This window comes from Eleutherodactylus coqui, chromosome 2, assembly GCF_035609145.1.
Source record: "Eleutherodactylus coqui strain aEleCoq1 chromosome 2, aEleCoq1.hap1, whole genome shotgun sequence".
Taxonomy (NCBI): domain Eukaryota; kingdom Metazoa; phylum Chordata; class Amphibia; order Anura; family Eleutherodactylidae; genus Eleutherodactylus; species Eleutherodactylus coqui.
Window position 1 is genome coordinate 300,006,440 of NC_089838.1, and position 12,880 is coordinate 300,019,319.

General features: G+C 42.8%; 1 protein-coding gene across 1 annotated transcript; it reads right to left on the minus strand.

Annotated features, from left to right (window-relative positions):
- Positions 1-575: 575 nt before the first annotated feature.
- Positions 576-6,947, minus strand: LOC136610850 (surfactant protein C-like). Its single transcript, XM_066590046.1, has 5 exons — positions 6,872-6,947; positions 5,294-5,449; positions 2,761-2,880; positions 2,245-2,352; positions 576-1,191 (listed from the first exon to the last, which is right to left on the minus strand). Exons 1-5 carry the CDS (start codon positions 6,908-6,910, stop codon positions 1,078-1,080), a joined length of 537 nt encoding a protein of 178 aa, XP_066446143.1. The 5' UTR covers positions 6,911-6,947; the 3' UTR covers positions 576-1,077.
- Between the last annotated feature and the right edge of the window lie 5,933 nt (positions 6,948-12,880).

The window sequence follows — 12,880 nt, forward strand, 5'->3', positions numbered from 1 at the left end:
CCTTGACGTGGCCCACTAGCTTTCATATTTTGGCCAAAATGTCAACAAATACCTGGTATTTATAGCATTAACATCTGCTACTAGTGTTTGTATATTGGCTGCTGTATGGTGTGATTATGGCTCTGTGTGTCAGCTTATCCTGTCCAGTTGTCCCTGTCAGTGGTGGCATGTGTATGTGTCCTAGCGTGGGTGCCTAGGGGCAGCAAGGGCCCAGTTCCAAAGACCACTGTGCCGCCCTTTATTAGGACCTTTGTAGAAGATAGGGAGAGGTTTTAATTAGTGGTTGTTTCACCTGGTGTTCCCTATCTTTGGTAACGTTTGTGTGGGCCCGGTGCTCACTTGCCCACATGAACGTAACCCATGCCTTGTACTGTAAATGCTGCAGATCGTCCGGTTGTAAAATTTGCAGCATTTGTGTAACGTGTGAACATACACTGAGAATGTTGATAGGGTGCAGTTTTAATGCACTGGCGGATTTTCTTTTGGTGATAGTTAATTTACATTCACATTCAATCATACATAGCAATAAGTGTACAGAATCACATCTGGATGCATCAAGTCAATAGATTTCAGTCTTAGTTGAATATGAAAAGTTTAATTTTGCAAAACTTTGACTTGAATGTCATTTTTCATAATACATTTCAGACAGGACAAAATACACATTACATGTACAAATGTGTATATGGCATCCAAGAATGGAGCTCCAAATAGAAGAAAGCAAGCACAGGCAGAGACCAAGTGTGTACACTAGGGGGCTTATTAGCAACAAGTGCATCGTTTGACTCTTTGGGTGGTGGTACAAATAGGGCAGTCTATATTTGGGCAGTAAGATGCGTGGCACAGGGGCCAATAGTAGTGGGAGTCATTGTACAATGGACCGTATGTATAAGTATAGTGTAAGTATATAGTCTATAGGCTGTGCCTGGCAGGTAGCTTGCTCTACACATACTAATGTGTGGACAGATGTGTAAAGTTAGTGAATGCATGTACATGGTGTTAGGTTACAGGTCTGGACAAGGCAGGTAGAGCTGTGTGGAGGACATTGATCCAAGTCTGATCGCCAAAGGTTGCCATCCGTTAGGTCCAGTAGACTGGCAGATCTCCGCATAGCACTCGAATGGTAGTGCCCAGGATGGAAGGATCAGTCACCAGCTTATGGGGGTCATTCTGGTTGGCAGCCTCAGAGCCCAGCTAAGCAAAAAAGAAAAAAATTATATAATATCCATAGATGCAAAAATTATATTTCTATTACAATGACACCAACTATAGATTAGGGAAACTCAGCTAAACTACTCTCTGAGCTCGGGACTAAAATTGCAACCATAGTCCCCCACCTGCCAGTATACATATATACATCCAACGCAGCAAGCTGGACTAACTAAACCCGGCCAAAATGTGCGCACAAAAATACACCTTAAGCCAGCTTTATGCGGCCGTATTTGCACGCGCAAATGTTGCGCACGCAATACGCAGGAATAGAACCCATTTTGACTTGTGCATTTCAGCTGCACAAAAAAAGATAGAAGCTGCACTATCTTTCTGCGTATTTGCGTACCATAGGTCTTCATAGATGTCAATGGGGGATGCGCAAAGGCGCTAAATACACAAGTAGATGCGTGAAACACTGTGTCATTGCGCAGGAAAAAGAACACATCTGGAACTAATTTGACTAATTAGCCATTTCAATCAATGTGTGTTTATGTCCCCCGCGCAAAAGAACATGCCTTACGGGCATAAAAAGTACAGCAAAATATACCGACACGCACGCAAAACAGACTCGTTTATAGCGCATAAAAGTTGTGCACGCAATTGCGCTTACGCTTGTGTGAAGGAGCTCATTAATTTTAACTGTTCACATGGTCACATTTTTCACGGCTCCTTTTTTTTTGACGCAGCATGACCTATTTTTCCGTATTTACCCCCACATCGGGGGGTAAAAAACTGATGAAGTACTGGTGACATGCGATATAATGTCATCTATTACACATCCCGAATGTGGATCTGTATTGAAGACGCTTTACAATACGCTTATCTGAAACGGGCCTAATAAGCCTTTGATTAATTGTTGTAAGACTTCAGTATCGAGTGCTGATAAATATATATAATTGTTAATACATTTAATGGGGATTTCTACAAACAATAGATACATAACTTGATAGGGCTGATAAAGTGATACGTTCGCTGGTGACAGTTCCGCGTCTCGTTGGAAGGCCGCCCTGTGATATTTGCCGTCTAGTATTTTACCTTGCTCAGCACATTTTCTGCAACGTACTGGAGACTCTGTATGCTTTCTGGTTCCATATGTGTAATGTAACATGCGTGTCCGGGCCGGGGGCGAGTGCAGATCAGCAGCTGGAAATATAGACACAGCTTATAGAATGAGCCTAGTTGTCAGCAGCCATTAGGTAACTAGGAGCACCCTAGACCACCAAGAATATTACAAAAATATTATCACTAACCCCTGAACCACCACATGTATGTAGAAATATCTGATGCAGTACATGTAGACAGCTGGTAAAGGAAGTATAATTAGTGGGTGCCATTATCCATGAGGAGTCATTGAGCCTAGTTAACCCTTTCCAATCCAGTGTCTGACGTGTTCCTACATTCTGTTTGAAACTTGTACAGCTCCAATGTCAGAAGACGTCCGACAGGGTATTCTTTCCATCTATCGCCAGCCACTCCGCTGTCGGAGCCTCTCTGATTAATGCTTATTATTTCCTGTTGTGTCTGCCTCTACCGTAGGAATGATCACCATACCTTGCTGTAGTCATACACAACACTAGCTGACTTGTCAATGCCAGTGTCAAGGTGGAAGGTTGCCACACCGGCACTTTTTAGCTTGGGATCCGCTCCATCATGTAGAGACATCTGGAAAATCTAAAGGCAGAGAGATACAAAAGTCAAAATAATTACTTATATGATTGGTTTGCACTGTGTTTATGCTGTGACTTTAGTTCTGGTGTTGTATTTCTGTTTCAAGCTTGTTTCTGGCGCTGTATTTATGTTATAAGCTTGTATCTGGTGTTGTATTTATGATACAAGCTTGGTTCTGGTTTTGTATTTATGTTACAAGCTTGGTTCTGGTGTTGTATTTATGTTACAAGCTTGTTTCTGGTGTTGTATTTATATTGCAAGCTTGTTTCTGGTTCTATATTTATGTTACAAGCTTGTTTTTGGTGTTGTATTTATGTTACAAGCTTGTTTCTGGTGCTGTATTTATGTTATAAGCTTGTATCTGGTGTTGTATCTATGATACAAGCTTGGTTTTTTTTTGTATTTATGTTACAAGCTTGGTTCTGGTGTTGTATTTATGTTACAAGCTTGTTTCTGGTGTTGTATTTATATTGCAAGCTTGTTTCTGGTTCTATATTTATGTTACAAGCTTGTTTCTGGTGTTGTATTTATGTTACAAGCTTGTGTCTGGTGTTGTATTTATGTTACAAGCTTGTTTCTGGTGTTGTATTTATGTTACAAGCTTGTGTCTGGTGTTGTATTTAGGTTACAAGCTTGGTTCTGGTGTTGTATTTATGTTACAAGCTTGGTTCTGGTGCTGTATTTATGTTACAAGCTTGGTTCTGTTGTTGTCTTTATGTTACAAGCTTGTGTCTGGTGTTGTATTTAGGTTACAAGCTTGGTTCTGGTGTTGTATTTATGTTACAAGCTTGGTTTTGGTGCTGTATTTATGTTACAAGCTTGGTTCTGTTGTTGTCTTTATGTTACAAGCTTGTGTCTGGTGTTGTATTTATGTTACAAGCTTGTTCTGGTGTTGTATTTATATTACAAGCTTGTGTCTGGTGTTGTATTTATGTTACAAGCTTGGTTCTGGTGTTGTATTTATGTTACAAGCTTGGTTCTGGTGTTGTAATTATGTTACAAGCTTGGTTCTGGTAAGCACTGTGGAATATGTTGGCGCAATATAAATAAAGATTATTATTAGTTATTCATTGAGCTGTTCTGGTGTGGGTATGCTGCTACCTTGCTGTTTTGTGCACAAGCAGAATACAGGCAAACTGCCCTTCAGTGCAGTATATATAGTTTATTTCTTAATGAGGGAGAAGGGGGCAACCAAAACATTCCACACAGGGTTTAGAAAACCCTCTTCACAATGTAAAAAAAAAATTATAAACAGAGTTTTTATTGCACAAAAAAGGAAAAACCTAAAAAAAATTATTCGAATTTTGGTATCATTGCAATTGTACCAGACCACAGAAAAAAAACTTATCATGTCATTTATGCTACATGATTACGCTGCAAAAAAATGTGCATAATTGTGTTTTCTCTCCCTGCCCTCCAAAAAAAATTATAAACGTTTTTTAGAAATACGCGAGAGCAAAAAGTTACAAATTTTGTGCAACTTTGGGTGCACGATAAGATGTGACTTTTGTATGCCACAGTCGCGCTGCACAGCCTTCTAAATACCCCCATAGAGTTCTTTGCAGCATTTTTCCTGGCACTGTTTTCCAATGATACTGCGGTCAGTTGTCAGTTTATAGCAAGTGATGAAAAGCCACTATAAACAGTGAGGTGTTTTGTGTTCTTTTTCTTCACTTTTTATACTTTTTGGGTCATTATTTTATTTTTATTTTTTTTCTAAAATGCAACATGATCTAGCCTTAGCCTATTTTTGTCATGCATTTCCCCTTAGGATTCTATGTAGGACTAGAAAAATGCATGTAAAAATGTAAGAATAGAAAAAAAGCAATCTAAAAACGCTTGTAAAAAGAACACATGAAATTCATGACACTTTTGTACAAGCCAAAGAAAACTTTCCCAAAAAACCTATCTATACAAGAAGCCCTAAGAGGGGTCTAGACATGGCGGATTTCCCGCAGAATTTCCATGCGGACCCTCCACACGTAAATTCTGCGGCATTTACAGTAGCAGCAAAATGGGTGAAATGTTGTAGATCTCATCCACAAGCTGCGGAAATAATCCGCACAAAACCTGTGCAGATATTGGCATGCGGTGCAAAATTTAATTCCGCAGCACTTCAATTTTATACCCAATTCTGCTGCAATAAGGGGGTGAATAACACAGTGAAATATGCAATAAAACCCGCTAAAAAATCTGCACCAAATAGGACTGGAGTTGGGCTTTCCGCTGCTGATCTACAGTCGAATACCTGCTGCGGTACACAGCACACAGGCAGAGTGTCCATGTGATGTGCGATGCATGGTGGGAGCGACTCGCTCTCGCCCCTGTGTGAGTGCTCCATGACTTTTCCATTACCAGAGATCTGAGTGGACAATGAACTGCCACATGAATGGCAATATGTGAATTAAAATCTTACCGTCTCCGTGTGTTTCTGGCTCATATGTAGACCCATCAAGAGGACCCCAATGAGAACCACAACCAGGACTACCACAACCAGCACCACACACAGGAGCTTCTTCACACCGCCGAGACACGGGATACGGGGGCTGTTCGGAAGCAGCTCTGAGTATATCTGGAGGAAAGAGAGGACACTAGATGGAACTAAATAGAGAAATCAGCAAAATATTCTCTAGATCATTCAGATCTCTCTCTACTATGAGCTGAAATGAGCACTCTAATCCATATAAGTATATTATAGCGCATTCTAAAAGAGTAGTTTATTATCGGCCATCATTTAGAGGAGCACTCTAACTGTGACATTTAGTAAACTATTCTCCGATAGGAGATCTAAATGAGCATTCTAATCCACATCAATGTGGTTCATATTCTTTATTCTTAGCTAAATGAGCATTCTAAATTATAATAAAGCCGCTATTTTCCACTATGAGTTAAACTAAATATATAAACCATGATATCAATAAACTGCTCTTTACTTAAAGCTAAAAGTCAGTTAAATTGAGCATTATAAATAAAGATATGAAATTACTTTCCACTATGAGCTAAAAAGGCACATTCTAAAAGAGTCATCAATTATCCACCATGATTTAGAGGAGCATTCTAACCATGACGATTAGTAACCTATTAACCAGTACGACCTAAACTGAGCATTCTAAACCATCTCAGCAGATTGTGCTCCATTATAAGTATAGAGAATTCTAAACCCACATATGAGCATTCTAAATCATATCAGTGATTATTCTTTATATCTATCTAAATAAGAATTCTAAATTATGATGTGAGTACATTATTATCCACTGAGATAAACTAAGCATTCTAATTTCTAAACCACGATATCAGTAGACTTTTCTTTATTTGAGCTAAAAGTGCATTCTAAAGCACCCTGAGTTAATTTGAGCATTCTAAATCAAGATATTAGATTAGAATCCACTGTGAGACGAAATAGCATTCTAAACCAGCATATTAGTAGATTGTTGTCCACTATGTGCTAAAATGAGCAGTCTGAACCTTATTAGCAGATCATTCTCCACTATGAACTAAAAAGTGCATTCTAAAAGAGTAGTTTATTATCCACCATGATTTAGAGGAGTATTGTAACCATACGTCTAGAACATTCTAGACCAATAACTGAATATTCTAAACCATGATATTACGTTTTAGCTAAAAGGGCATTTGAAATTATGTTATAAGTATGTTATTATCCACTGAGATACACTGAGCATTCTAAACCATTATATTATTAGAGTATTTTAGCTCCATATGAGCTAAACCAAATGTTCTAAACAAGCAGATCATTCTCCATAAGGAGTGTAGAAGAGCATTCTAAACCATGCTATCAATGCAACAAACTCTCCTATGGGCTCATTAGAACATTCTGCACTACGAGCTCAATACAGCATGCTAAATAATGAAGAGATTAGCCGACTATGATCTGAGCCATATCATGGATACCCATAGAAGTCCCATTATTATAATATAATACCCATTATTTCTAATCTGAGCATCTAATAGGGTCTGATCTCCCAGGTTCACTCACTGGTGGTGTGTCCATCAGCGCGATCTTTCTCTGCTCCATGGCTGCCTATTTCCTCTTAGCTATCAGCAGGTTGTATACTGCACTTATGCCAAGTCCTAATTGTAATCCGGTATATATACCCAGACCTGCAGTATCGTCACTGCTGTGAAGTGCTCCTCAGACTCCTTTAAGAGCGCTTACTTAGACATGAAAATATTTGAGGACAGACTTCTAACATTTCAAGAGGTTTATTGATAACATTTTCTGCCAGATACACTTAATAATGGATATTTTTCTGCAAGCTACAGACTATTAATTTCTTAACCCCTTATTTCACGTAATGACAATCGATATTGCTGGTTTTTGCAGAGCTCCTAATCCCAGAATATGCAAACGATAAAAAAAAACATTAAAAACCCTGAGTCACTATGTGGGATCCTAATGTAATGTTCAGAACATTAGCTGGTACCAATACATGAGTGGGCACTTAATTGGAGACCCCCATCTGGAAGCGGGTTTGACCTCCTTTCCCTTCAGAACCGCAGCAGTTTGTCATGGCAGAGATTCCACTAGCTGATAAAACCACTCGGCAAGAATATCGGCCCCTGCGGACGGGAAGCTTCTTGTAGCTATTGCAAATTAGATGGGTGTACTGATATGTTCTGACCAGCTGACAGGAAGGGGTCATCGATTCATGCTGCTTGTGCCAAATTCTGACCTCCTATCTGCATGGTGCAACATAAATCTGGATCCATCTGACCAGGAGATGTTTTGCCACTGGGAACTATTAGGGGTTGATCCAGGGAACAGTCTGATTGCCATTAGGGAGTCGGGAAGGAATTTTTCCCCCAAAAGGGCTAATTGACTTCTGGCCTTGGGGTTTTTTGCCTTCCTCTGGATCAACACAGTAGGATAGACAGGCTGGACTAGATGGACAATGTCTTCATTCGGCCTTACATACTATGTTACTATGTTACTATGTTACTGCTCAGTGATACAATTTTTGCACTTTTTGCCCACTGCAGTCTCACCTTTCTGTTTCTCCTAGACAGCAATGCTCCTGGAAATAGTTGTCTGCTGTTATAGCCCATCCGTGCTGAGGAACGACTAGCTGTGCATTCGGACATGTTAGTTGGAGCACGAACGTTGTATTTGGCTGCAATTTGCTTAACTGCGCAGCATCTGTTCATCAGAATAATTCTTGACATCTCTGATCTCTTTCGGCAATAAGTTATTTATGTTCCCAGGATCCCCTCATGCTGGATGGTTTCCCTCGATCACACCATTCTCGGTATGCTCTCCACACTGTTACACAAGAAAACCCCACAAGGTTGGCAGTGTAGAAAATCCTGTCCCCGGCTAGTCTAGTACCGATGATCGGGTCTTGTTGGAAGTCGCTCCGATCGCTGGATTTTTCCATCTAATGTGGAGTCACACTGAAACTGATCCACGGAAAACTTGTCACATGATTTTATGCCGCACTGCGGGGTCACGAGCCTCATATCCCAACAGGGAAGCTCCAATCATGAAAGGGCAGGGGGATCTAACAAAAGGGCCATTTGGTGTACAGTGTAATATGCAGTTGTATCTGGAGCTAAAGCCCAAAAAATGCTAAATAACATCACTGGCCGTTAGTGGAAACTTCAGGACGTCCAATGCACACCTTTAAAATGGCCAATCTAATTGCCCCGAGAGTAAACCCTCAAGATTATCTGCAAGTCAACTCTAGTTTATCGGCAGTGCTAAATGTCAAGATCTACCCAACCATGTGATGCACTAGTGTTTTTTTACTTTTATCCTTGGCTCATCAAAAAACTCAAATGTCTCCTTACAGAGGTGCAACGGTTACTCCACTGAGCATTACTTTGTTTACATCCGTTGACCATTGAGGTCACATCTGGACCTCCTCATTGGGGGTCTATAAGGAAAGGTAAGGTCAGTGGGCAACTTGAACCAAATTAGTAGCTCTGTCCTGCAGACCATGGTCAAGTCTAGAGCTATTTCCATCTCTGTGGCTCCTATTGGTATTTGGCTGGCATGCCTCAATTACTAGAGATGGAGAACAACCTCTTGCCTAAGACTTCTCTAAAGTGTCAAACACTTTGACCAATGGTCTTCACTTACATAAGACACACAAGTGTTCTTAATGCCTCTGAGTGCAGAACAAAGAACAAGAGTTATTGACTAATGTCTACGATGACTCTTAAGGAAGACAATGTCCTTGCTCCAAGTTCTGCAGTAGTCAGGTGCGTCTTACATTATGTACCCTGGGAAGCCAAAAGCATTGCACACAATAATGACACTGACATTCCGTATCCACTGAATGGTCCTTTATTAGAGCTCCGGCCCTTTCATGACTGGAGCTTCTCTGTATGGAAGTTAGAGCTGTGACGCCGGAGCGCAGCATAAAATCACTTGGATGAATTTCAGAGTGAATCCACATTAGATGGGAAACACCAGAGATCTGCAAACTGCGCTATTTATTCAATTAAGAAAACGAAAACCTGATGGAATTGAAGCAAACGGGAAAAACATGGAAACATTTATTTTTATTTTAATTCTATTTCTCTGCTCCAAAAAAGGAACAGAAAGATAGAATTATGACTCAAAGTCATAACGCAGGTTTGAACCCACCCTAAGGGCTCAGTCACACGGGCGCATCGGCGCCCGTGTTACTGTAGCCAGCAGACGGCCGTACCTGAAGACGGACATCTCTCTGCAGCACCAGGAGTAAGAACATGTGACCTTCTTCATTGCCGGTCATGTGTTCTTTCATCAGCACTGGAGAGAGACGGCCGTCTTCAGGTACGCCCGTCTTCTAACTGTCAGTTACACGGGCGCATCAGCGCCGGTGTAGGGGTGCCGATTCGCCCGTGTGACTGAGCCCTAAGGGCTAATGCCCACGGCCAGATTTCCGCCCCGCAGCGGAAATCCGCTGCGTTACACTGCAGCTATTAGCTGAATGTTCACGCTGCGGAATTCCGCAGCGTGAAATAACTCGCGGTATGTCCTATTTGCCGTGGGAATACACGCGTCCAGCCTCCACTATAGTCAATGGAAGCTGGCCATCATGTTATACTTCTGCTGTAGCACAGCGGAAGTATAGCGTGAATACGCTTTCACCGCCGGCCACATCATGCGCTGTACTGTGCATGTGCGCAAGGACGTCATATGGGAGTCACACAGCGGATCCGGGAGGTGAGTATGCGGTCTTTGGGGGGGGCGGGCGCCGTGACGGACTTCGCTACAGTATTCTGCTTGCAGAGCCCGTCACAGCCGTGTGCATGAGCCCTAAGTTGTGAGGTGTTATCTTATGAATGAGGCTGAACACTGTCTAGTGTGCTCATGGCAAGGCGACATTAATATTTGGAGTTTGAATGAGGCAGTTATGTGCCCGAAGTTGTGCGGGCACATAACATTCCTCGGTCCAGAGTATCACATATGTATGGGGAAAACATCATAGAAGGCATTACCACCCACAGTGGACAGCGCACTGGCTGCCCACGGGTGCCTTACGATCGCAATTGGCAACATTTGGCTTGAATTGCCCATGCAAACAGACAAGAGACTCAAGCAGAAATGACATTCACGTTCAGTGCCGGATGCCCCACGCGGATATTCTGCAGGTCAGTGCAGCGTTTTGTATCTTCCATGGGATATAGGAGCAGAAGACCCACCAAAGAGCCTCTACTAACACCACAACACCAGACACAGCGCCTCACCTGGGCTCATGAGGTTGTCAATTGGACCTTCAAGGACTAATGACATTTGGTGTGGTCTGATGGGTCACAGAACTCATTGTTTCAGGCTGATGGTAGGGTTCATGTGTGTGGACAAACCCCATGAAGCCATGGACTCTAGTTGTCTACAAGGCACTGTACAGGCTGGTGGTGGTTCCATACTGGTGCAGGGTGTTCTCATGGCATGAGTCGGGTCCACTGGCCCGTCTAAACATGTCAATGACTGATGCCTGCTACATTTCACTGCTTGGTGACCCTTCATGGACTTCATGCACGCCCACAATGATGAAATATTCCAGCGGTATAATGCACCATGTCCTCGGTCCCAAGTTGTCCAGAGTTGTTCTAAGGAGTTCCTATGAATGGTATAGCCCGCACGTTTACCCGATATGAGCCCAATGCGAACATTTATAGGATGTGGTAGAGAGGTCCATTCACACCTGAGATCCTGAACCTACATATATCATGGAGCTGTGGGGGGCTATCCAGACGGCTCAGTATCTCTCTAGACGTCTGTGTCGAGTTGCTGCACTCTGCTGAGCTAGAGGGGATCCTACATGATATTAGTTCCTGTCCCATGACTTTTGGCACATCAGTGTATACTCTCAGTTATCCTAAGGATAGGTCACAAAAGTGTATTCTTTGAAGGATCTTTCATGGAATCCACCTTGTGTTTGATACCTCTGGTCTCTAGAGTGGTGGATGGACTGAAGTACCAAACAACAGGTGGCACCAGAAAACTCGAAGCAAGACATAACTAAACATAAGGAACTCGGGCATCATACCACGCTAACTGCCAATGTGAATGAATGTCCAAATTGTCATGCGGTTCTCCTATTATGTTAGGGCTGATGGCGTCTATAGCTGCAACACAGCTTGTGCGACCATTGGGTGCATGGTTAGCCCTGCGACATTGCAAATAAATGGCAACCAATGTAGTGGCGTTGCGGCTCGCAAGTTGGTGCAACCGACAACTGTTTGAAGTGTAAACTTGCTGAACTGATTGTACCTTGCCAGCTGTAATGTGGCGGTATTGACTTTCGTTAGTTTGCAATGTCGCAGAGTGCAGCGCGCTCTTTTGCTACCCGAACTGTGTTGCGAACAAAGTTCCTGTGTGGCTCTAGCCTAAAACGAAGTTATTGGTACATTCGCAATTCTACGATACCATCCATCTTTAGGGTTGTAATCATAGGTCGCACCACCGCCCTGGAGTATGAAAAGCCCCAAAAGCCACATTTCCCATAGAAATGCAGCACTATTACACATTTTGCAGCTTTGATCCCATCATGCCCCAGGATGTATATGTATATTCTGGGTGTGTGAGGATTGCATACAGTAGAATCGGGAAGTGATCCCACTCCATACATGGCTGATGTCAGCTGTTTTTCACATTCACGCCAATCGTGTGACACAGAGTGTTAAGGCAGCAGTATGCAGTCCTAAGCTCTCGCTCACGACCTGAAGGTTGTGAGTCCAATCCCTGCATGGTTCAGGTAGCCGGCTCAAGGTTGACTTCCATCCTTCCGAAGTTGGTAAAATGAGTACCCAGGTTGGTGGTGGTGGTGGTGGGGGGATAAAATTACTTGAAAACGCTGCAGAATGGTGCTATACAAATAACAAGATATATGTTACTGTCAATTCTGTCAGTGGCATTGAAATCCCCCCGATTGGCGACTGGAAGTTCCGAACAGCCCCTCCTCAATGAGATAGTGAGGTGCATTTGGGTGTCATGACAGCAGCTACCATGTATTTCTGACTATTAGGCCTCATTCACACGGGTGCTGCGCTCGTGGAGGTAAAATTGCAGCATGTTCTATTTCTGCTTGGATTCCACGAGGACGATTTCCATTGAAGCCAATCTGATCCATGGCCCTGCGCAATGACATTGCGGAAAGGTCGCAGATTCTCGGCAATTACGCGGGAAAGGCTGCCTACACACAATCGGGTCGGATTCCACATGCTGGACCCTGCAGCAGAATCCAACCCTGTGCCCAGGCGGTGACCCCCGCGTACCTGTCCGAATTCTTCAGATTCTGTACTGCGAAAGTGCCGGCCATCGCACATGCACAGTACAGATTATGTTGCGCCAACGCTGGGCTTTGATGCGGATCCCGACATCTTTCCGCAATGATGATTGCGGAAGGGCAGAGGGTCAGACGGCTGCCATTGACTTCAATGGAAGCCGTACATGTGGAACCCGCCTAAAAATAGGGCATGCTGCGATTTTTTCCCCCACAAGCGGAAAATCGCAGTTGATATCCGCTCGTGGGCAGGAAAAACGCTTTTCCAT